Raw genomic sequence first — 25,612 nt, 5'->3', positions numbered from 1 at the left:
AGGAGTCTTTTTACTGTTAATAATCATTATGACACTAAAAATCTTACCTCATTTGTAAGGGCTGGAAGAAATACACTGAAGGTGCTAACAGGAGTGTTGAAGGTAAAGGTGGAACAGGACCAATCTATCCATGGTCAGATAATTTCCCTCTCCTCTATGACACTCCTGTGTTTGTATGTGTTGCCGTCTTTATGTGTCTGAATGTGTATGCAAGAGCTGCTGAAGCCCACGAGTAGGAGAGGACAGTCTTATCCAGCTCTCCAGTGTTGACAGAATTACTAATCCCCTCCACCTGCTCAAACAGCCACCCCAAAAAACACATCCCTCCCCCTCCTCCATGTGCCTGCACTGGGAGTCCCTGGGGCCAGGCTGCGCCTCTGCCTCCGTCTCCACACCAGTTATCGTTGCTGGCCGGGCTCCGCTCCCCCAACCCCTTCCTGCGTTGCGCACATTAATCGCCGCAAAAACAAATAGTTTTCAAATGTTTGGAAAAGACCCTCTGTTTGCATCAGGGCCTAACAAAATAATTTTTACAAGCTATCCAGTTGTGATTAGGGCTGAGAGAATTGAATTTATGTGGCATTGATAATATTAATATTAGCCTAATTAATTATGTTGTTTGAACTTGCACAGCACTGTGTGTACCTTCTACACAACGCTAACCAGCCGGAGCTGGAACCGAGCTCTCAGGCGTCTCTATCTCGCCCGCTCTCCCCCAGTCCATGACTACTGCACACAATTCATCAACTCGTAGATATCTAATCCCCTCTGGCTCTGCTCACTTCCTGAAGTCTGAGAAAGAACTTTCCTCTGGTGGCAAGAATTCCCATGAATACTTGATGACTTCTATAGAAAGAAAGACTGTTTCATCTCACTTTGAAAGTGACATTCGCGGAGAGAACTGGCCAAACTTTCTATTAACAGCTTCCCATTCACGACGAGTTTCAAGAAGAGGGCAATTATAAAATGCAACATATTTTTAATGAGTCACAAATTAAGGTAAACAGCAGTACAGTGGGAGCAGCTTTGCGCAGGAGATCGTTTCAGGCATCAGGGACATGATCTGCCTTCTTTTTTTTAGTGCAGAAGACAGCGAGAGGCGCAAATAAGCCCTCTGTGGAGAAATCCTCCTCTCTGGATTGCAAGACTTCAATGTCCCCTGACCCAGAAACACTGCACACCCAGTCAATAATGTCTTTGGACTGTGTGCACCGCTGGATGAGCAAGTGTTGATCTGTGCAATTACAGTGACACATAATCACTGACCCATCACACCGACATCTGAGCCTCAGAGGGGACCACCCAAACCTCCAGAGAGGTTCTCAGACCTGTTTGTAGCTCCCATCACACTTCTCCTCGATGGCCTCTTGACCTGGACTTTGTGGTCAGGGGTCAAAGGTCAGGGAGGTGGTCATGTGTCTCTCTTAACCAGCTGGGGCTCTTATTTCATGGTCTCCTCAGTCGGAGCCCCTACAGTTCATTACAAACAATAGCTTGTCCCATTACATAGAGCCACTGTGGGCCTCAAGACTGACTTACAGTGTATTTGTTAACAGTCTCCCTTTGTAGCAGCTTCAGGGTCTACTCCCATGCACATGTGCAGCTGCAGAATTTAGATATTTGGCACAATCAAAATAAGTTTCCTTTTTTACATAAGCACAGAAATCAATGTTGTCCATTTACTTACAATATATCTGAAGTCTTAAACATGTGGATTGACAGATTAGTAGTTAAAAACAAATCCGAAATCAATAGACGCTTACATTTTTCAGTTTGGGAGGACTAAACAATGAAAAAAAGGCAAAATGCACATATCCCACATTCAAAGAGCAGCAGCCTTTGTCTGAATCATGAGCAGAGAAACCCCAGTCGAGTCTGTATGCCGAGGGCTGCGCTGATGCCTTCTCTGAAGCAAGGATGGGTTTCTCCAAGGTGCATCGTCTCATCAAAGCGTGGGTTACTGGACGGAGGGCAAGGAGGGGTTAAACCAGTCATTAACTGAAGTGTCGGCCAAGTCTAGCTGAACGGTAGTCTACTCTGAGCTGGACGAAGGCGTGCAGGAGGTTTCGGTCCAGGTTGGTGAGCTGCTCGCCTGAGCAGACCTGCTTCAGGTTGTCAGGGGCAACAACCAGGAGGTTACAGAGGGCGTGGAGGGTGTCGAAGAGCTGCAGCACAAGAGGAACCTGGAGGAGAGACAGACACACAAGATGTTGTAAAGTGCAAACTAAACACAGAGTTTTTAACTAAATATATGCAAGGCTGGATTGACACTTGATCCTATGCATATATTAAATAACTGTATTTTAAATGAGGCACATTCAAGGTACAAAACATGAGTTTAAACTATTAATATAATGCACACTGTCATATCAAATGTCCAGATCTGCATAAAAAAGACCAAACATCTGAGGCATAGTTTTGGTATTTGCAGGTATTTACAGTCTTTGTTTGAAGAGTCATCTTATGCCCTGTGACCAAAGCATCCTGATCCTACGCCCCGCCCCCCTCCATCCTACTCACCCTGAAGTCCTTGGCGCACCGACGGTATTCAGCCACGTCGCAGATGGCCAGCATGCCTCCCATGGAGCTGTAGCTGTACTGCTGTAGGTGCTCGTGAATGAGCCGATGGAAGCGAACGCCCAACTCCGTCAGCACCGTATCCACATTCTTCCCATCCATGGACTTCCGCACGTGCTCCACCTGCCGACTGACGTAGGCGCATACCTTGGAGCAAGCCTGCCAGGGAGATAGATATGGAAACAGTCTGACTGACACAACTGACAAAGAGCAGACAACTTGAGCACTTCCAGGTTTTAATCATAGAACAGCCAAACAGAAGGATGTGAGTGATTTGCATGTTGCTGATTTGCTTTTGTTTGCATGTGAGCTAAGAGGAGCGTCTCTTACTGTAGTGTACTGGATCATGACGTTGTTCTCATCCTCAGGCTTAAAGTCAGTCTTCTTCTGCTCTGTTGCCAAGATGTGTTTCATTTGCCCCACCATGCAGTTTATTGTTCTGAGTGCAGCAGAAACAAAAATTCATTTTAAATTGTGTTAAGACCATTCATTGTTTTATTATCTGAGACATCTGAGGGTGGTTTGCGGCCTCTCCTCAGCACACTGACCTGTCAATCCCTGTGTCCAGCTTCACTTCCATCTGTTCAATCACCTCCTTCTTCTTGTGCAGGCACTCGGCCAACTTTGGAGATGAACTGGAGGCACAGATTTGAAAAAGGAAAAATCCTTTCATCTAAAAACTTTGTGTGGAATGAGAGGCAGTACTAATGTAAGAGCTGCACACAGTGGGATACAAGTGATTTTAAGCTTTGACCCAGAACTGACCTGATAAGAGGCATGAGCTGGTCATTAAACTGCTTGTCAAACAGGTGGAATATGGAGTTCGCCTGTTGAACCACATCCAGGAAGTACAGGTTGGCATTCTTGGCGTCGGATGAGGGAATCGCTGTAGATCAAAGAAAAAGAGCACAAGTACAGAGAATGAACTCAAAGGTAGGAGGGAGGATGAATCAATATGATTCATATAGGGAACAAAACCACTGATGCCTGCTTTTGTTCTGCTTCAGCATCAGACAGTAAGGAAGAAACCATTTAAGTAGGTTGACATAGATTGTGATTTTTTCCTGTAAATATATGTGTCCAGCTCCACTATAGATAAGCTATCTCCTTTATTCAACCAGAATGAGAAGAATGCACAGATTCCACAGAGGCACATCCTGCTTTACATCAAGGTATGTTCTCCTCTTTTGTTAAATGCTGTTTCAGTTATGTAACTCGAGAGTATTCATAGCAACAAGAGGCTCCTGACAAAGTATAAGCGATGAACAGGAGATGAAAATTCACCATCAGTGCATATTTTTGGTTGAAATGCCAAAAACCCCAAAAGCAGGATTGGCAAAGTTTCAGTTTTTCCATCTGATGCATCTTCAAATTAGCATTTTAAGACACAATGGACAAAGAAAAGCTTTGACATTTCAACATGTAAAAAGAAATAAGAGCTGCTCGGGTTTACATGAAGCATTTTGTGTTTTCTGATCAGGAGAAATAAACAATGCTTTCAATAGATCCTTGTAAACTGCCTAAATTAGGAAATGTCCTGAGTACACAGTGCAGAGCTTTAAACTGCTACCATTTTGGTCACATTTATGCTCCTTTTTTTTTTCCTCTTGTCTGCATATATATTTCTGGTTTGGGTCATGTTTGTCACAAACTGTCAAATATTAATGCAATTTATTCTTGCAGCAAAAGAGAGAAAGAAAACATTTTTCTTCTGTGCTTGTGACTGTGTGCATGCGACCATCACCATCCCTCTTAGAACTCTGGCCTATCTTTTATTGGCAGCTAATATCATGTTCTGTAAAAGAGGGCGTGCACACCTAGGTGGGCCAAAAAAAAAAATAAGAGAAAGTAAAAGAAAGATTACATAAGGATATACAAAGGGGCAGGGAAAGAGAAGGAGAGAGACCTAAGACACTTAGATGGAGAGGGACCATCTCTCTGTGCGGTGATACTAATGATTAAGCAACACTTAGTGTCCACAATCATTACTGAAGCTTGGGTCACAGAGGGTTGCCGCCGTGCTGTGCACATTTATGCTCCTGATATTCAATCTGTGCACCCTCAAAATATATTTGGGAACATTCGTGCAAGCGCAAAGAATTCTTGTGGTGCCACATTTTTTTTAAATTTTTAAATTTTCCTGCATATGAGAGTTTAAAGCATTTTTTTAATGGCCTAATTTTGGTACCCTATTCGGCTGTTTATTAACATCATTTTTCCAACGACAGCACTTGGTAAGTTGATCATTTTGAACTGCAGTCACTGCATTACGCCAATGCGGCAGCAGTGCTGTTTTGTAATCAGTCCAGTTCACCAGGAAAGATGCTGCTAAAAATGCCCCAGTGGAAGAAAAGTGAAAAGGTTTCCACTGAGTACATCTGTACACATCTGTACTCCTGTTCTCTCTCTCTCTCTCTCTCTCTCTCTCTCTCTCACTCTCTCTCTCTCTCTCTCTCTCTCTCTCTCTCTCTCTCACTCTCTCTCTCTCTCACTCTCTCTCACTCTCTCTCTCTCACTCTCACTCTCTCTCACACTCTCTCACACTCTCTCACACTCTCTCACTCACCATCAAGCCATTTCCATACATGCAGGAAGTACGAGACATTTATTATTCAAGTGATGATTCACGTTGATGCTCAACGTTTTCTGGGGGACGGCCCATAGACCTTTTTTTTTAACAGTTTTGCTTCTAACCGTGTTAATTAACATGCTATATTGTATTGAATTCAATGAGAACCATTTATTACAAAAATATGTCTTTAATGTGATATTGTCCTGTCTGTCATTATTGTTTTGTAAATGTGTTGCTTGTAGAAAGTGCAAAGGCTCAGGAGGGCACCACCTCAGCCACATCTGAGCCAGGAAAACCCTGAGCAGACATTACTAATCAACCACTGCTCTGTTCAATCCACCACTGACATAACCAATCAAACATCAGCTTGACATTCTTAACTTTTTAATGCTGATTTTAGATTGGCTAACATTAGACTTCAATCACTCTCTTTTACTGCGCTTCATTGTCATGTGACAAAGAGCTAACTAGCACAAGAGCTGAAGAGAGAAGATGAAGAGAACACTGAGGGATTTCTTTTGTAGGCCTCCTAACATTGCAGAAAATGTAACTGTTGAAGTTGGTGATGGTGATGTAGTGGCAAAGAAGGCTCACAGTTTTTAAGAGAGCGGCTGTAATACTTTTTATGGCCCTGCTATGAAACTGACACATTACATATTGTGGTTGTGGTGATCCTTAATTTTCTTTGGATGCTCCTAACTTTATGAAGCTGGGAGCATGAGAGCAACCAAGTAAAAGTGTCGTAATGAGTCCCTGTTAAATATGTCACAGGAAGTGGATTCATAGAAAGCCACAGCAGACTCTAGACAGTCACCCAAACTCTGCTGTTTGTTGTGGTTGGCAGCCTGGATGTGATGATGGTCAAAGAATATTTAGACAAAGTTGTATTTCCTCAAGTGGATCCAATACATTGTCTCAGTTGCAGCAGTTTCTGAATGGGCCTTAATCATTCTGACTAAATGAGCGCACAGTTAGTCTCTTTGAAGCTGGACTCTCTCATCTAAGGAGAGGCCAGGACTTCTGTAAAATGCACACTTCATGGGCCCTCAAGTACCGCACCAGGTTTCACCCAGAGTGATTGAGTCTGTTTTCCTCTCCTCTAATCCTAGTTAAATAAAATTACTAGAAGTCTAAATCATGGTGATGATGCGAAGACATACCTGAGAGGCCGATCTCTAGTGCATAGTCGATGTGATCCACACAGAGGTGATCAACCAGCAGCAGGAAGATAGAAAAGGCATTCTTGGGGAGGTCTGAGGGATCTGAAAGCTGAGACACACCAAACAGAGAGAAAGAGTTGAAGCAGGGTTTTTCTCTCTTCAAAGCTCCCATCTCAAAGCAGAAAAGAAGGACCTTTTTAGTTGCCTTACCCTGTTGCATCTTTCAAAGGCATGACGTGTCTCCTGCAGCAGGTTGACAACAAGCTCTGGGGACAGGAAGGTCTCGCCATGGGTTTCAATCATGGGGCCAAGAGGGAGGTTGGTGCGCTGCCTGATCCGCTCCTTTAGCTCTTGGATACTGAAGAAAAACAAAAGGAGGGTTTATTCTTTTTACTAAATGAAATCTTATTATTTTGATAATAAACAAACAAACAAACAAACAAACAAACAAACAAACAAACAAACAAACAAACATAAACAAAAATCACAATCCCTAAAACTGAGTTCTAAAATCTGACCTGCCAGTGCCGATTGGTCGTTTCTGGTGGTTCTTGGAGTCATAGTAGCGCTGCAGAATCAGCGCCCCTCGAGTGCGAAGGTATTCCCTCTCCATGTCGATGTAGCTTTCTAGGTACGAGGAAAAGATGCTCTTTATCAGCTTGGACAGGAACGTGTGCTTGTCTGAGCCCAGGTTGAATTCGGTCAGCTTGGTGGCCAATGATGTGGTTCTGGAAAACAAATGAGAACCACCGTGTCCAAATGTGAGCATACAGGTAACGTTGGATTAAATAGCAAGTGGGAAAAACAAAAAGCCTGAGTGAATACCTGGTGTAAAGGTCATAGAGGTTTTTGAGGTACTGTTCTACATCTGAGTGTCGAGTTTCATCCAGTTTTTCTTTGACGTGGGCCTGCAGACAAAAAGGTGTGATTACTAAAACGAAAAACAAATGTGAGCGACTCAAATAAGAAGTCATTTGAATACCTGCAGTTTGTTTTCAAAGATGTTCTGGATGAGTTTGGCCATAACAGTCTCTGGGCTGCTGAAGATGTCCCCCACCTGCTTGTTGACCCTCTGACAGAGGACTGCAGTGTCCTCAAATACATCATTCCTCGTGTAGGCCCCCTGAATGGACAAATAAAAAGGGTTTACTAGGACTCTTGTTATACGGAAAGAAAAAGAGAAACATTAAGTTAAATCACTTTAAACACTCACCTCCTGACACTGCTTGATGTAGACATCCACACAGTGTGCATAGCCCTTGAAAAAAAAATAATGCACAAGTTACTTTTTGCAAAACTGCATCACATAAGTGAAAATTTGAAGACATAAGAAAACTTCAGAGGTATGGAAGCTGCTTTTAGAACAGATTAAATTAAGTCAGGGACAATCCCAGTGATCCCACTCCAAACAAAAGTCCAATGGTCACTCTAAAGGTGGCATGAACATGATGTCTACACCAATTATGATCCTTCCAGGTTACCTTGAAATGCAATAGAACCGCTGCGACCTCTCGCATACGTCCAATCTCCCCCCTGCGCTGAGCAGCTGTGAACTCCTGGATCAGCTGCCTCTCCAGGTCATGGTACTTGCCTGTGATGACACATCAAACTTTGTTATCACTCATAACTAACTTCTCATGTATTACAATAACAATGAGGACTGCTTCAAAGTGTGGTTTCTGAGATTCTTCCGTTAACTTACTTGCAATTTTTGCCTTGACGTCTGCAAATCTGTCAGAAGGAAAGATCATTAATCCTCAAAAGGAAAATTATAAATGATACCCTGACAAACATAAAATAAAAAGAGTGTGTTTACTTTTCAGGGAAAGTGTTTAACCCAGTTGTTCTGTGTTGGGTTTACACTGTGACTAACTGTCTGATCACTAAAACTGTACCTTCCCTTGTTTGACATGCTCTCGTTTAAAGCTGCCTCCAGGAGGCCGGTCTTACCTGTCAAATGGCAGCTCCTGGGCAATTAGATGCAGCTTCTGAATTATATCAGCAGCCTCCTTAATCTGAGGAAGAGAGTCACAGAGAGAGAATGATGAAGTGGGTGTGAGGGAGGGAGAGAGGAAGTGTGTCAGGTGAGGCAAAAAGAGATAGAGCACGACAGGACCATGAGAGGTGGACATCCAGACAAAAGCTGTTAGGCCGCCGGCAGTGTCTCCACTTGGGGGGATCATCATTTCAGCGCGGCCTTCCTCCACCTCCTCATGTTGAACAGGAGCTGATAACAGACAGGCTGCGCTCACCTGGGCATCGACAGCAGCAACAGCAGCAGTCCTGACTTAGCAGCACATCCAACTCTTTATTGGCATGCCTTTTCTGAATGGGCTGTAATCCCACAGGAGTCTAAATCGCCTTCAATAATCTGTCCGGCCAGGGATATCTGCCTCAGAAAAAGGGGGCCCTGTCGAGAACCCCCCCTCCCCCCCGCCCCCCTCCTGACATACACACTGGCTGAAAAAGCCCCAGACCTACTAAAGGCCCGCCGTCCGCAACTCCTCTGTTCCCGCAGATGCCTGCCTCAGCTAACATCATTACTCTGCTCCCGTGAGGAGGATCCAGCCTTTCTGCTCGGCGAAGGTTTTCTAAGTATCTGTCCCCCAGCTAAGATTAGCTAAATCCCATGTAAGTAATGTAGCCGTCTCCCTGCAGTCAGGGTTTAGCAGCACTTGTCTCCACGCTGGCGGCCCAGCCCTCCCTTTCAGAAGGATTAGCAAAGCCATCCCCCTTCAGCTATTCACTTGCAGCTTTCCTCTTTCCCCTTCGTCTCGAGGTATGCTCAGGAAAAAGGAATCTGGCCAGATATTTCTGCATGCCTTTCCGGAAAAACCAGCTCCATCTCCAGCTCTCGTCTTTGGGATTGACCCCCAGACTCACTGCTCTGTATCCACTAATGATGCTGCTACTAACAGGAATTAATCTAAAGCATCCCAATCTCTCCACTGTCGCTTAGAAAACTGCAGAATCAAACTTTCTGGAGGTACTCGACCAACATCGACGTGGCATCTGTGTAGGCAGGAACTAAGTTTGAGAGTGCATCTCATCTTCCTGTATGCATGTTATCACCGCCCTTACATGTACCATAATGCCACAGGCTCTTAGCTGCTGTAATACGACACAAAGCTGAGGACCTACCAAATTCTTGCTCCCAGACAACCTCCTGTAAATGCAATTAGGGTTGACATGAGCATGTTGACATCCATGCTAGTCAATCAGCCAGCTATTGTCACACAGCAAATGACAGTTTATTAATCCAAATTAGCCGAGGGATCCAACTAAAGGGATAAACTTGACAAATTAATATGGACGGTTTACCTCATAATCCTGTTCATTCTCACCTCCAGCTGTATCACAGCAGGGGGTCCTAAGTACTGGTCACACACACACACATACACCTTCACTGTTGTGAATGGAAGAAACACACACAGCATCCTCACCTTGTCTGGGTTATTGAAGACGTCACTACGCAGGTCTCCATCCAGGAACTCATTGAAGTAGGTCATCAGACGCTGAGCTTCAACAGCCCTCTGCCGAGGCGTGTTCACCCCCTCCAGCTGGTCCCCAAGGTGACAAACCTTGGTCGCCACATAGCTGATGTGCTCATCAAGCTCCTGGAAATGCTGGAAGGCCACCTGGATTGACAAAGAACAGAGGAAATGTAAAGGAAAGAAAAAGTCGTTATGTGACATCATGAGAAAAAATATCTGTGGATTCAATCGACTACCTAATCATCAAACATACCTGGTTGCTTCTCTGCAAGTCTTGCACTTTGTGGGCAAATTCCTTGGCCTCACGGTGACACTGGTGTTCAAGTTTCTCCACCCGCCGCTGGATCTTCTCATCCAATTGCTTCAGCTCTTCTATGTGGTTCTCAAACTCTTCTAACAACCTGCAACAGGATAGAAGAAATATTGATTCAGGGCTTGTCAATGGTGTAATCAGCTGACAGTAGATCCTCAAGAAAAAAGCAGAAACATGCTCTTATTCTGGAGGGGAAATTGAGTACCACAAGGTTAAATCTGTCCCACTGACCTCTCAGCTATAGATATAGTTAGTTACAGAATAGTCCCTGATGATTAATTCCTGGGTCCCCAGACTTAAGGAGCTCTGAAAACTAGCAACTTCGTCAGCTGCATTTTTAAGTGCCATCAGGACTGCAGAGCAAATGTTCTAAGTCAGCACCACATTTCACAGAGCAGGAAACATCCCAAAATGATGAGTGTATAATCTCTTGACTAATTCCCTCGGTACTGGCTACAGCTTAAAGACATCTCCCATCCCTTTTTCCAATAGACACTCATTCCTTGGCTGGTGACTCACAGTATGGTGGCCTCCACAGATATGTTGTCTCTGACTCCTTGCTAAGAGCTTCCGAGGAGGTGGCGGCGGCGGCAGCAACAGTTTTGCAGAGGAAGTAGATAAGGCGGGGTGGATCCACGCTATAGTTAAACTGTTATGGCATTTTTGCTTACAAGAAATAACTCGGTTCCCAAGTGTAAACACAACAGCAAGCAGTGGAAATACCAGGGAAACATCTTAAGCACAGATATTTCCTGTTATTTATTTATTTTAGTTTACCATCAAACACACTTAATTAGCACAGGAGACGCCGAGATGAGCTTTAGAGAGTGCAGGGGGCAACACAGATTCACTCGGAGTATTAAATAAGTGGGTACTGACAGCACTAAATAAACAAATCGTTTCCTGATGCACTCTGGGTAAAATGCATCACACTTAAGTAATATCTTTGGAATATGAAAGTTCTGCTCTTAACCCCTTGAAAGCAAGAGTTTTTACAAGTTGATACATTTGATTTGACCTGATGGAACAAGAACATTTTGATCTCATTATCTGATCGGCTTTAGCATACATTTGAAGGTTAAGATGTGACTTATAAAGTGCAAGAGGCCAGAGGGACTGTGAGAAGTCATAAAAAATGCATTTTTATAGCTCTAGGTAGGATGTTTCACCCTGTCAGCAGTCATTCATGGGAACTTGCATGTTTTATTCAAGATCTTTATATCACCAGGAACAGAAGGGAGAAACTATATTTTCAAGAAATGGGAGATCGATGGTATACTATAAATCAAGCTTTATGTGCATGCAAGAAATCATAGCTCAACAATGTAAACAACACACTTGAAAGAGAATGGTTTTCTGTTTTCTTTTATTTGAATTCTAGAAAATATACTCTGAAAAGGGCAATAAGGGTGTGTTATTTTTCAGATTTTAAATTAATTTAGGAATCAAGTGACACACAAGACAAGTCAAGGTCAAAGCCAGAGAGTTATCTGTGCCATGTTTTATACTCGTGTTCAAGGGAAGCATAATGTGTGCAGCAAGGCTCCGACAGTACCTCTTAGGGTCGAAAGCCTCTGCTCCTCCTTTAGATCCTCCTCCAGGTGTCCTCCATGCCAACCTTTCAATGTACTCATCTGCATCGAAGGGCTCCTGAGAGAGAGGAAGTCGTGATTGAGATGATTGTTTTCTCAAACCAAATCATTGGCAAGGCAAGGCAACTTTATTTGTATAGCGCATTTCATACACGAGGGCAACTCAATGTGCTTTACATTAAAACATTGAAAGCATTGGAAACATTCAGACAAGCATATAAAAAATTAAAATGACAAATATAATAAAACAGAAAAGAAAAGGATAATTAGAAATATATCAAAAGTATATTTTAAATTTGCATTTAAAGTGAGTTAAAATAAGCTAAGATAGGAAGGCAGTGGCAAATAAAAAAGTCTTAATCTTTGATTTAAAAGAGGTGAGAGTTGGAGCGGACCTACAGCTTTCAGGGAGTGTGTTCCAGATATGTGGTGCATAATGACTAAACGCTGCTTCAACATGTTTCGTTCTGACTCTAGGGACTGAAAGCAGACCAGTACCTGATGACCTCAGAGGTCGAGGTGGTTCATAAAGTAGCAGCAGATCAGCAATGCATTTTGGGCCTAAACCATTCAGTGCTTTATAAACCATCAGCAGGATTTTAAAGTCTATTCTCTGACAGACAGGAAGCCAGTGTAGAGATCTAAGAACTGGAGTGATGTGGTCTACTTTCTTGGTCCTTGTTAGGACTCGAGCAGCAGCATTCTGTATGAGCTGCAGCCGTCTGATGGACTTTTTAGGGAGTCCTGTAAAGACCCCGTTACAGTGGATCAGTACTCTCTGTAAATATACAATGCAACAATTCTCCAAGCAGAATTCCATTTTTCTATTTATTTTTCTTATTTAACTGCCATTTTTATTTAAAGTAAAAACTACCTCTACTACTCACCACTGCACTATTATCATATTATTCTAGCCTGTACATATTAGTCATGCCTATCTGTTGTTCTTTTGTATTTATAGCTGATGTTATTGTTATTATATTTTTATTTTCATTTGTATGTCTTATTCTTATGCCTTGTACAAAGAGAGCACAGTTTACCAAGTCAAATTCCTTGTGTATTCAAGCATACCTGGCCAATAAAGCTGATTCTGATTCTTCTGATTCTGATTCTTCTGGTCTAGTCTGCTAAAGATAAATGCATGGACGAGTTTTTCTGCATCCTGCTGAGACATAAGTCCTTTAATCCTTGATATATTTTTAAAGTGATGATAGGAAGACAACAGTTAATGATCCGGAATACTACACGTATACACAAGCTGCAAGATTAACCTCTACTATAAGGTTTTAATGCAGCTGATTTAATTTGACTGCACACTAACAATCATTAACATGAACACGTACGTTTCCCTGAATAGATCAAACTACCGTACACATTTTCGATAACGATGAAAACACACATGTGCCCAAGTGAATTAATCATTGCTGATGCTCCACAGCACCTTGAAGATGAATGAGGACAGTTAATCTTCCATTAATGATAGTTAGCAGCCTTTAGCCTGACAGCTAGCTTAACACAGCTCTCCCGTGCAGCAGTCATTTTTACCTCGAACAGCTGAGCGGTCGTTGCCATGTTCAGGAGATTCAACCGGCAGAGTGGAGAAGTCAATCTTGTAGAGGAAGGAGCTCAGAGTCGGAAATACTGCCCACTTCTACATGGATTTACTGATTTCGTGCAGTTCTGCCCTTTGTTGACAGCTAGCTGGTTTAGCAGTTCAGCTTCCTGTATGGGAGGCGAAGGGTGGGGATAGCTGCGTGAAAGTGCGCATGCGTGTAAGTCAGCTGATTGGTGTCTGCTGTCACATGAGACAACAGCAGGAAGTGGGTGGCAGCGTTAGCCAAATTCTGGAGGACTGCTTGGGTTAATGATAACATGCAAGTACTATTATAACAGAATCATTTGTAAATTGAGAGTTTTAGTGAAGCCGGACAGATGAGTGTGCGAGCTTTGTGGATTATTTCTCACGAGAAGGGAGAAAATGTATCAGTACGCTTTTCAAGGTATGTATTTGTATTATTTAAAATCGCACAGTAATGTCACACATAGTCTGCTTTGATCTTGCTTGCAGCCTGCAGAATATTGTTGCTCTGTGTCTCCCCTCATAGGAGGTTTGCGACTGTGGAGCACCGTGCAAAGTGCCTGGCTGGGTCCTCATATGTAGCTGTCCCAGAGGAAAACACTGTGCTGCAGCTCCTGCTCACTGAGCTGGGCCTTTCAGACTTAGACAAGCCCTATGTAGCTGTCAGAGATGATTGCCTGAATCGTCAACGATCACCAGCCCTGGAACTGCGTGTGGACAGTCCTGAAAAGGGGGTACTATGGCCAATGTTGGCCATATTACAGGGTCCTCTCATTCTGGCTTGCCTGCCTTTAGTGGATGCCCCTCCTGATTCACGCCCTCCCCTTTCCAACCTGCTGTCTGTCTCTCAGGGGCTCTCACTCCTCGCAGGTTTGCAGACTTTTCTCCTCTCCTCTGGGGGTAAAACTGACAGTGAGGGTCTGGCCTCTCGCCTGGCCATGCTGCCATCTGTACTCCTGCAGATTTGTCCTTTAGGCACACCCCTGGATGTGCCACTACTGGGGTCACCTGCTACTCCCTCAGTGCCTGCTCCTACAGGAAACCAGAAACAGCCAGCATGGAAGACCGGGCTCCATCGGGGCAGAGCTGTGGTGAACGTAGCACTGATGGAGACAGTGCGCTCCATGCAGTATGGTAACAGAAGCAGACAGGACCTGTGGGATGTTTTTGGCACTGTGACATGCAAAGTAAGAGCATTGTGGAAAAGAAAGCAAATGAGGTTATTGTTTTTATTATTATTATGCTTTAATTATCTTTATTGTCCTTTTGTCAACAGTGCGAAGTGGAGGGGATACTCCCAAACGTGACAGTGACCCTCACACTACCACCAAATGGTTCTCCACTACAGGACATCCTGGTTCATCCCTGTGTCACCTCACTGGACTCCAGTATCCTCACTGCCAGCAGTGTGGACAACTATGATGGCTCAGCGTTCTCAGGGCCATATAAGTTCCCCTTCTCCCCTCCTCTGGAGCCTTTCAGACTATGCAGCTATACATCTCAGGTCTAGAAACACATACCTCTACTGTCATACCTTAAATCCCATACCATGATGCTTATGTCTCAAGTAAGGGATTCCTGTTATTCTTCCATCAGGTCCCTGTTCCCCCTATCCTCGGTTTGTATCAACTGAAGGAAGAAGAGAACCAGCTGCGTGTGTCGGTCACACTCAAGCTGCACGAGAGTGTGAAGAACAATTTTGACTACTGTGAAGCACACCTGCCATTCTTTAACAGGTAAGCAGCACAAGAGGATGTTGTCTTTGCAACTTGCAGGCTTAAGTTTTTACAACATTAATACCTAACTTTGTCTGAAAATAGCTCCCGAGAAAGTTATCGATATTTTCTGTATCTTTTACAAGACATAAGGGTGCAGATTTAGAGAAAAAAGACTAGGGACAATTATGAAACAAACACCAATAAAAGAAAGTATTAGGACACAGTCATCACTGTATCTCCTTCACTGTATCTTCCTCTGTCCGTCTGTCTCTCTTACTGCACTTTCATGAGCCTTCAAAACCTTTAAAAAGACAAAGTGACAAAGTTAAATAAAACATTGTTAATAAGCATGATGATTCCTTTTCAATTCTACTTTTTATCTGTTAAAAATAAGGTCTAAATTGCAGACTGGCTTCTTTGATTATAGTGGAAAAAATAGACAACATAATCTGCGTGATAAACACACCGATCCATGTTACAAAATGTCTGTGTCTTCACCACAATGATTTATCATGGACTCCAGCGAACTGCTCACAGATTTCATCTCCAATGGTTTAAAATAAAGCATGTGGACACAGATCACATATTAAAACATTTAGTGGACTGGATGGAGATACAGGGAAGATTGGGCCATTACCAAGTAAGACATCTTGACAAAGACAATTACACAAACAGGTGCATGTTAGGGATGACCACAATTAATCGATTATCGATTAATTGATTGTTAAGAAATTACTCGAAACACACATTTTTGTTATCAATTTTCCGTCACGTGGAACAAACAACATGTGGTCTCATATTACACTCATCTATCAGGGAGGTGTTTTAAGTTTAAAGTATGTTTAGATGTGAATCAGCTGTTAAAGGTGTTGCGCACAGCGGAGACGCGCAGCTGGAGGCTGCGGCTGTGCGTCAGGTCTCCACGTGCGCTTTTTAAAAAGAGGATCAATACAAAACTGCTGCCAACAACAACACTGACACAAAGGTTGACAGCTTTAAACAGGATATTTCCCAACTTTGGATACGAAGGCAACAGACAGGTGGGAAATTCTGGTACGCTACGTTTACAGATCAGCAACATCAGAGCCGTCTGAGCTTTTCTCCAGCGGGGCTGATTATGACCCGGTTGCTCTCCTGGCTGACACCTGACCGAATACACATGTTTATTTTTCTCAATAAGAACGAGTAGACAGAAAACTGGACTCTGTGAGTCTGAAGTACTTTTCTATTAGTATTATGAGCCTTCACTTTATAAGATTATGTCCGCGGAGAATATTTTAATGAGCCTGATCGTTGATATTCTGCGTGTCAAACGTGTGCCCGTATTCAATCCCGTCAGTTATTTGCATTTTGTTGCTGTAGAAAATAAAATTTAGGGGGAAAACAACGTATTTGGCATAGTTTTTGACGTAAGAATAATAATGTTTTTTTTTATCAATGAATCGATAATTGATCGTTAACATTTCCAAAAATCGATCACGGAAAATACTTAAAATGTACATCCCTAGTGCATGTTATATCTGCTTGTCACTTTTTTAAATCATCTGTATCTTCACTGCATTATTATAAACTAACAACCTATAATGTGAACACACTTTTAGATATTGTTAGCTAACTCTGATCACTCACCACACTTCTCCGCTGGGTCTCATTGCTCCTCAACTTCATGTCTCTCCTGTGGCCACTATGTCTCCTAATCCTGTCCTGTTTCTACTCTCTTTGACTTCTAACAGGTAGTTAAAAGCTTGAGGTCTGTCGTATGCAAATAGAATAAACATTTTCTTCCTCTTTATTGACGAAACTAGCTTTTAGACCCATATTTATTAATTTTAAACAATAGCTTAACCAGCGTGACTCTCTTATGCTACATCACATCAAGTTGTGATTTTAACATGGGAGTAAAATAAAACTGGCAAAAATGACTCCAGAAGGTAGTGTAGTGTGTTAATTCATGAATTTCATTGAATAAAAACTTTAAAATCATTTTCCTACACTTACACATTCACTGGGGTCTCCAACCTGTAAGTTGCATTTAAATAGTTTGCCAGTGTTTTCTTTCCTGTACAACAAAAAGTTTTAAGTCCTCACAACCTGTGCAGTCTTGAGATTTTCATCCTCATCCTTTTTTCAAGATCACCGTTCATTGTAGGGTTAAGGTCACAAGATTGATAAATATGTCTTCTTATGAAGAACTGAATGCATCTTTAAGACATCAATATGTCTTTGTAAACATCTTTTAAAAAAAAAAAAAAGATATAGCAGTAAAATCACAAATAGAGTTTTCAAGCAGGTTTGAAAAGTTTTGTCACTAGTGATGCACACATATACTTGCACACTAAGGTAAAATACACAACAGTTATGACATTGGTGGCACATTTTCAGTGATATATTTTCTGAGAAAATTTTTTTACTTGATTATTAATAGTGTCATGTATCCTCATGTTTATTGAGCATTAGGGCTGCATCCCTATCTATGAAATCTTCAACTGTATGTCGTTCAGTACTGTGTCTCACCTACGCTGAATAAATGAGCCCTTTGAACACCAAAGTAATAAACCCAATAAAATAAATAAGCACAATCACCTAATCTGTTTGCCTTACACAAAAGTCAGTCACATGTTGTGACTATTTAGTTGTCAAGTTCTTTCCAGAAATGTAGCTACAGTAGTCTTTTCCTGCATGTTTTTTTATGGAGCAGAGAGAATAGAATCATGATATTTCAAGGTCAAACCTCTTTTTATTAGCTACCTGCATTTTAAAATATCTGTTTAAAAAAACTGTTTAAAGTGGTTGACTTTGATTAGCAACCACTGTGCTAACACATGTGGATTCTGCATGTTGTGCAGGGATCAAATGGGTGTTGTGGATGTAAAGGTGAGCTCTGGACAACTGGATGTTTCAAAGGAGAAGAACCTGCTGGTCTGGGGTCTGGGTAGGCACTGTGCTCTTAAACATCCTTTGATGCATATGTGTATTTGAAAAAAAAGCTTATGAGTACTTTTCCCTTCACTAATGTATAGGACAAAAGTTCCCTAAATCTCGTGAGGTCACGATGGAAGGCAAGATCAGCTTTTCTGGGCCAACACCAGGACCCACTGATCCCCTCTGCATAGGACTCACAGCCTATGTCAAAGTGAGTTCAAATCTATGTTGATTAAATAATCAAAAAGAAAATAATTGTGCAGACTTAAGGTTCATGATTCATTTTGTTTAATCAAAGCTACACCTTGATGCAGCCAATTTGTTTTATCTTCACAGTTGTATTTCAAAGTGCCTGACATGACGCTCTCTGGGTGCTGTGTGGACCAGCATTCAGTGCAGGTTTATTCCTCTGCAAAACCGCGGATTTTAACATGTAAGCTTCGTGTAAATCTGAATATGTGTTGTGTGAAACTTTTCCGAAATCAAAATCATAATCTCTCTGTTTTATTTTCAGCACGGGAACTTCTTTCCAAAGAGTACTTTCTATGGAATTCAACAGGAACTGCTCCGGTATCCTCAGGGCAGATGATGCTTTAATATCTGGAGAGATCATTACTGTGTGATTGATGACAACAGCTCAAACTGGAAATGTGACCCAATAAAACTCATTTGTTACAATCATTTTGTTACCAAGTAGGTTAAAAAATTGGAGCATTGTAAAAAAAAAAGAAAAAAAAAGAAGACAATTTTACATTTTTAGCACTAACTTGTAAATGCCTGCATAACTTAGCTTTCATCGAGCAAGTTTTGACAGATAGAAGTTTTGATTCTGCTGATGGATAGATACTTTCCTCTCTCAGATACCTTCCCCTGTAGTCCAACTTCTTTTATCCCCCGACCCTCACCCTCCCTCTGATTTATCCCATTGCAGACACAAGGGCCACCCCTCGCTCTGACAGTCCCACTTCAGTGACTCTCCATCAGCCGGATAATTAGCAGCTGGGGCCTTGTCATCAGCTGTTGTGGGCCTGGACGAGAGGGGCGGCTAGGCTGTGAAAGACCAGGCAGCTCTGGCCAGTGTCTTGGCTACAAAAGGCTCCTCTTTTAAAACTGGCAGGAGTCCCCCCCAATCCTCCCCTCCCTTTTGACCTCATCCCCGCCCTGTCAACTAGTGGCTGGTTCAAACACACAACCTCTCTAAGCAGACTGTGATTGAGCACTGACCCTCTGGCCCTCTGAGACTTGAAAGCAGTCTGTCCCATTCAGAGAGCAGTACCTGCCTAATTGGTGAAAAAGTCACAAGGACGGAAGTCACAAAGATGGTTGCCTCTTGAGGTTGCAAAGGTGCTTCAACTCAGTTAATTATTGAATTATTTTAAATGTGTCACAAGGTTCAGGAAAGACCTCTCTTTGTGGTCAATACCTTTGTTCTTGCAATCACTTTACATGGACTATGTCAAGTTTTATACTATCTCTGTTACACCCTGTTCCACTGTGAAAGCCTCACCTCAGAGTTAAAGTTAAAAGAATAACCAGTAGATGAAGGGTTAAATCGGAGGAGATTGTGGCCCACGATTCCCCAGCAGCCAGACTCCTCTGAGTGCCCTCATTGTCTGCTGTTGGCCTCTTGTGCCCCTTGCTGGTCCAAACGCTACATTCTCACGTGGATTTCCACTCAGAAGGCTGACCATGACCAATCCTCTGTCAATTGGAACCAATTGCTCACACGGCATCCTTCACCTTCTTTTTATGTAGCAGGACGGAGTGGCAGACACCGAGACCTCTCGGCTCTCCCCCTCCACCGTGATTTGGCTTTAAGGCCCAGTGTGTGTGGCTAGCGAACTGGAAAAGTAGAATTTTTTTTTGAGGACTTGGGCCACTCTAAATCTCCTCAGTATCCCAATATGTGGTCAGTCTGGCTCCTGAAGTCTGCAGTCAGTGGCCTCTCACTGGCAGACTTTGCTTTGTTGATTGAATGGATGGTTAAGTACAAGGACTCGTTTTAATGTGATGCTATGCTCCAGTGCCTTCAGATCATACCTTTGGATCTTTAGTATCAGTGTTTGTCTGAATCATTTGTTTTTATTTATTTAATCACTGTTTCCACTTTTTTACACACATACAGGAAATGAACGGACATTTTTGTACAATCATGAAAAAATATGACTCACATGGGCAAAAATAAATTGTGAAAGTGATCATCTGTGTTGATTGTGTTAAATCATGTGGCCAAACTGTGATGTAGTGTATCTTTAAATATTCAAAACAAGCTCCAAATGCACATTTACTGCACTACTATATTACTACAGCTGTTCTCTACATTACTGCAAGATTGTAACTTCACTGTGTCCCTCAGCCCAATAATGACACCCAGTGGTAGAGCACAACAAAGTCAATGTTGGACTGCTTTGATTTCTTTAATGCAGTTTAATGCTTATTTCTTCTATTGAAATACCTCTACTTAACCACTGCTGGATAATCTTTTGTCATTGAATTCCTGTCTGGGCCCCTGCTGCGCGATGTGATCCCAGCAATGTTCTTCTAATGCACCATGCCTGAAGATCAGGCTTTAGTCGGCCACTGTGGCCTCAGGTGTTTGGTTTGATTCCAGTTCCTCTCTCAGACTCTCTATACCCGCTAAGAGCCGGCCTAAGGGAGACCACTTGAATAGTGACAGTGCAATTAGCAGCATCCTGTTTTCAATCTAATTATTCCTCAAGAGCTGCACATCTTCTCTAACAAGAGGATATCTTTGGATACTGAAGGATTCTCTTCAACTAATTTCTACAACAATTACCCGGTGACAGATCAGGAGCTTTGAGGACGGATGATTTGAATCCCAATTATTTTAAATCAATATAACACGTGTTTTGCTTGTTTACTATTATTATGATGAGATGGCAAAAAGAGCTTCAGACTCACGTTCTCAACAGTAGTTTTTGACACTTTAGTGCATTACTTTCACCCCTAGAGGGCACCACAACTTCACCTAAGAACTGTCCCAAACCTAGAGAGTTTGTTCATATTGCACGTGTATCTGATCCTACTGCAAAGACCATAACTACATTATATTCGATATGAACATCTTTTTTTTCGGAAAGTGTCTCTGACTGAGATGCTGCATTGTGTATTTATGTGATACATTTGTGTAACCAGACTGTATGTTTTTAATTTCCTCTCTGTTCTCTGTTGTTTGATACATCCAAACAAATGTGTTTTTAGTCCAGTTAGAAGAACCACCTTTTCCTGGCATCACAGTTACTCATAAACTCAGGCTGCATCCAGCTTGCACTCTGTCTTTCCTCGCTCTCATCTACTCCTTTTCTTTCCTTTTCAGATGTCCATGAAAGGTTTTTGTCCAAAGACAGCCCCGTGAATTCAGTCTGTAGAGTTCCTTCCTCTCTGTTTCTTGGACCCTTAGCTTGATTCTTGTGGATCCTGTCTCCTCTGCACAGGAGTTGTTTGTTTGTCTGGCTTTGCTGTTCTTCTCTGAGTTGTGGCAGATATTCTGGGTCCAGAAGGCAACTGGGGTCTAAACGTTCTCCTGTGGCCTCATCATAGAAGATGTCCCTCTCTGTGGTTCTTCTTACAAGTTTTAGCCTCTGGATCTCATCTGGATTTCCAACTTAAGAGCCACATGACAGAACTAAAGTATTAGTATCAACTAATAATCGTATTCAGACAACACAGCGCATCATATTTTCTAGTATGAATATTAACTTGTATTCATACCATTAGCTGTGTAGACAACCTTATGTCTTCTCAGCTCTCTGGCTTGTCGGAGGTGACCTCGTCGAAGTCGGTGATCCTGTTGAGTGAGCGCCATCTGGGCCTCCAGAAACCCAGCCTGGAAGGGCCACAGAGACATAAGAGAGACAGCAGTGGTGAGTATTTTTATTTTATGTTCAAAGGGATATGAGGTTCTTCATCCTCAGCTGCATTTGGAAATAGTAGATGCAGCTTTTTCAGATTCAATGTGGTACATAAAAGTAAGTTAACCATATTTATACTGTGTGATTTTCACAGACAATAGTCACATCAATAAAATACAGTATACATAAATAAAAACATAAACATAAGGCAAGCTCTCTGAGCCACATAATAAAGATCCTGTGAGACCAACAATGCAATAACCATGCACCATAAATGGTGCAATAAAAACAGATCATTCACAGCAGCAGACTGAGGGTGTATGATTACCAGTATGCCTGTCCAAGAAGATTCATATTTAATCATCATTTTTAAAGACTCAGTAGAACTCAGAGTCAGAGTCGGTTAAAGATGTAAACAGAGACTTCCAAAGTTTTGGTGCTACGGCTTCAAAAACTGAATCCCTTCGAGTCTGAAGGCCTGAGCACGAAGGGCTCAAGAAGTAAAGGTGAGAATTTTAGATATAATCCTATCAGCCATGGAGAGCCAGTGAAGAGATTTCAGCACCGGAGTGATGTGTGACCATTTGTTTGACCTGGTGAGTATTCATGCAGCGGCGTTCTGTATCGACTGTAGGCGGTTAGGGCAGACATGCTGAGAGAGGTGAAAGGAGCGTTACAATAATCAATGCGGGATGAGATAAGACCGAGTATGAACATCTTCTTTTCTGTAGTAGACTGTGAAGTTCTTAGTTTATTAATGTCTTAGGTGGTGGAAGCAGGAACTGGTTAGCTAGATAAAAAATGACTCCTAGATTAAAACATGACAGTCCCTTGGTACAAATCAATAAATGTGTTCCCAAGGCCTTTGGATGTGTCTGCTTACAAAGAAGCAGCTTGGGACACTTTTCTTTTCTTCTTTCCCGACCCATTTATCATCTCACAAACCTCTACATTTATCATGTGACCTTTCGAGACACTCCAATCCTTCAGTTAAGATTAACATCAGTATTACAAAACACTAATGTAATTTATGTGTAAGATTGTATCGATCACAATTATGACCTATGATAATTTATACCAATTAACTGCTATTCATTTTACTTATACATGAGTGCAAGTATGCATCTACTCCTTTACTCTGTCTTACACATACATGAAGATAAGTAGAAATCTTTCATGTGATTTAAAGTTTTGGCAAAATAGCTCCAGGAATTAAAACTAAACAAAGAATCATGTGACTATCAAGACTACCCTTTCCTTTGTAACTATGAGTGTACTGTCCCCTGCAAACCAGATCCCACTGAGGGCTAGTCATAGCTTTATACCACCCTACTTTCCAATCCAGCTACACTTTAATCAGATCCACAGGGACTGAAAAAGCCTACAATCACAGCTTACATCTGTCCCTCCTCTTTCTCTCTCTCCCTCTTTCCACCTGGTCTTCCTCTATCCCTCCATTCCTCTCAAGCTCCGCTGCACACTTTAATTTTCCCTCAATAAAAAAATGAATTATTGATGTTATAGATGCACTTCCGCTCTTAGGTACTTTGTCAAGATGTTTTACCTGAGTCATTCGGCTGGTGCCGCTGATTCCTGCCGGGCCGGTTGTAGAAAACTGCTGGACACCCCCATCTCTGCAGCCCCTCCCCTGAAATCAAAACCATGATATTTCTTTATTGGGTTTTGTGAAGGCATACGGTTGGCTTCACTGGAACACTCGGTTTCAATATTTTTCCCAGTTTTTTTTTTTGTTTTTACCATTGAAAATTGATTGGCAGTGCTTGGTGTGCCAATTTGAACAGCCAGCGGTTGCAGTGCCTGAGAGGAGATAATGATGTGATGTCTGGGTTATAAAAAATCACAACCAGTCAGAAACACTGATTTAGAATTATGTCTGTCAGAGTCTCAGCACAGGATTGAACAGATGAGGAACTTCTCATTTAAATCAGGCAGCAAGAACCCCCTGGTATAACTAATAAAATTACATCGGGCAGCCAATTTTGCCGTGCTAACCTGGGGTCTTCTGGGTGGATGGGAGTGAATGATGCTTGAATGGTTGCTTTGCTTTGGAGGGATGTTTCCTGTAAAGCATGGTTCTAACAGCACACACATGCACACTGAATCACAACACAGAAATAATGAGCCAGGGGGAGAATTAAAGAGACAGGCAGCTTACTCACCTGAGAGTGTGGAAAGAGTTATTTCTTGTTTAAGTGGAGGTAAGGTTGTCTTCTTCTGTCCCAGAGATCCAGACGACTGCTCAGCACTGACTGGCAGGGCAGGGAGGGTCCATTGGGGTCTCAGCTGGTCCCCTTCTTCTTGCTGGCTGTTACATGGAGCTACTTTATGCAGCCTGGGTCGGGAGCTTGTGGAGCCCATTGTCCCGATCCCTGTCCTTATGCTGATTTGTTGAAATACTTAAAGATGTGAACATTTTCAAGCAAGTTTTCTTTCTTCAAATTTACTATTGATTGAATATACTAATCTGACCTTTTAAATGTTTTCTCTGTTGTAGGTCCACTAGTTTTACTCTATCCCTTCATGTGTGGATTCCTTTGACTTCTCCCATAAAAAAACCGTGGTTAGTTACAGGATAACATCACCTTTTATATCGACTCCACTGGTTCCATTTGTAGTAGCTGCTCCTAAACAAATCCGGCTCTTTAAATCTTCCCTGCTGATAAACTTAATGTTTGTCCTGAAGCATCTCTTCCAGGTGTTTAAGCGTGAATGGAACAAACACTTTTGTAGGCAGTTTAAACAGTAGGTGTGTACTCCATTCCTGCCTTCATACTTGTCTCATTATAATGAGCTAGGTTTCTATGGAAACTCTCCCTACAGGTTACTTTGTAACGCATAAGTTAATGCTTGAAAGAGTCTTTTTTTTTTCCTGTGCCCCATCCATATCTGAAAGCCCAGAGGGGTGAGGAGACAGACAGGCACTCGGGGAAATAGTTAACTCAGTTGGAAATAGGAAGTGCTCAGAAAACCGCCAGGGAAAACAAACATTGTTACAAAGGTGGGTCAGACATGGAGCATGTCAGGTAGTAGCCTAATTTCTACTGTTCATCAGAACCCTTTAATTTCTCTTTAACTTCTGTTCTGTTCTATTGGAACCTTTTGGTTGTGTTTTTTTCCAGATAAAATTTTGGTTTTAATAAAGTCTGGTTCTCTTTGTATATATCATATAATTTGGTTATTAGCCATGCTAACAGCATGTGGGCAACAGTCATACCTAAAGACAAAGTAGTCTGAAAGTGAGTGCAGACATGCATGGTTCATGCTAGATGAAATTGATTTCGGTATTTAGCCGCTTTTTACTAGAGTGCTCAAAGAGTTTAAAGTAGATTTCAGAAATGTTCAATGTTTTTTGTTTTTCAGGGAAATTTGATCTAGATAAATAGTTAGGGAAAAAGTTGCATACCCTCATACTTAATTTAGTACTATCATAAGGACAATGTTCAGCTGTAACCTTAATGTGAGTAAATTTGAGCATTTAGCTCATAACCCTCATTATACTAGCCCACAGGCTCACCAGGCTGTTAGCATATGGTCCTTGTTTAGTAAAGGCATAATAAGATAGTAGAGACAGTTATATGAATAACTTTAGTTTCATGAAAAATTTAACTTTGAAGTTTCAGCTCAAATTCTGGCAAATTGTAGTGGGTATTAAAATAAAAACTATTTCCACTATTAATGATAGAGGATAAACACTGTGATAGCTTAACATCAACATTCCAGCAGTACAAGCCTTTTAGCATGCTAGCATTTCCAATAAGCATTTAGTGCAGTCTTGCAAAACAGCTTACATGG

The 25,612-nt window shown here is 42.0% G+C and overlaps 3 protein-coding genes across 3 annotated transcripts; 1 reads left to right on the top strand and 2 right to left on the bottom strand.

Annotated features, from left to right (window-relative positions):
- Positions 1 to 962: 962 nt before the first annotated feature.
- exoc5 (exocyst complex component 5) lies at positions 963 to 13,482 on the bottom strand. The gene is made up of 18 exons (XM_034674566.1): positions 13,254 to 13,482; positions 11,672 to 11,766; positions 10,057 to 10,204; positions 9,753 to 9,947; positions 8,260 to 8,324; positions 8,012 to 8,040; positions 7,791 to 7,900; positions 7,523 to 7,567; positions 7,292 to 7,432; positions 7,135 to 7,217; positions 6,828 to 7,037; positions 6,520 to 6,667; positions 6,310 to 6,418; positions 3,343 to 3,463; positions 3,126 to 3,212; positions 2,908 to 3,016; positions 2,521 to 2,736; positions 963 to 2,183 (listed from the first exon to the last, which is right to left on the bottom strand). Exons 1-18 carry the CDS (start codon positions 13,278 to 13,280, stop codon positions 1,995 to 1,997), a joined length of 2,127 nt encoding a protein of 708 aa, XP_034530457.1. The 5' UTR covers positions 13,281 to 13,482; the 3' UTR covers positions 963 to 1,994.
- Positions 13,483 to 13,490: 8 nt separating this feature from the next.
- ap5m1 (adaptor related protein complex 5 subunit mu 1) lies at positions 13,491 to 20,125 on the top strand. The gene is made up of 8 exons (XM_034674567.1): positions 13,491 to 13,708; positions 13,814 to 14,474; positions 14,564 to 14,791; positions 14,884 to 15,023; positions 17,852 to 17,937; positions 18,026 to 18,138; positions 18,264 to 18,360; positions 18,442 to 20,125. The coding sequence occupies exons 1-8, from the start codon at positions 13,641 to 13,643 to the stop codon at positions 18,522 to 18,524; spliced, it is 1,476 nt and encodes a 491-aa protein (XP_034530458.1). The 5' UTR covers positions 13,491 to 13,640; the 3' UTR covers positions 18,525 to 20,125.
- On the bottom strand, positions 20,053 to 24,863 carry LOC117805940. Its single transcript, XM_034674569.1, has 6 exons — positions 23,980 to 24,863; positions 23,813 to 23,895; positions 23,558 to 23,617; positions 23,364 to 23,447; positions 21,660 to 21,774; positions 20,053 to 21,552 (listed from the first exon to the last, which is right to left on the bottom strand). Exons 1-6 carry the CDS (start codon positions 24,176 to 24,178, stop codon positions 21,155 to 21,157), a joined length of 939 nt encoding a protein of 312 aa, XP_034530460.1. The 5' UTR covers positions 24,179 to 24,863; the 3' UTR covers positions 20,053 to 21,154.
- Between the last annotated feature and the right edge of the window lie 749 nt (positions 24,864 to 25,612).

This window comes from Notolabrus celidotus, chromosome 22 (assembly GCF_009762535.1).
Source record: "Notolabrus celidotus isolate fNotCel1 chromosome 22, fNotCel1.pri, whole genome shotgun sequence".
NCBI lineage: Eukaryota > Metazoa > Chordata > Actinopteri > Labriformes > Labridae > Notolabrus > Notolabrus celidotus.
Note: the sequence above shows the minus strand (reverse complement) of the source record. Positions and strands in the feature narration are given on the sequence as shown.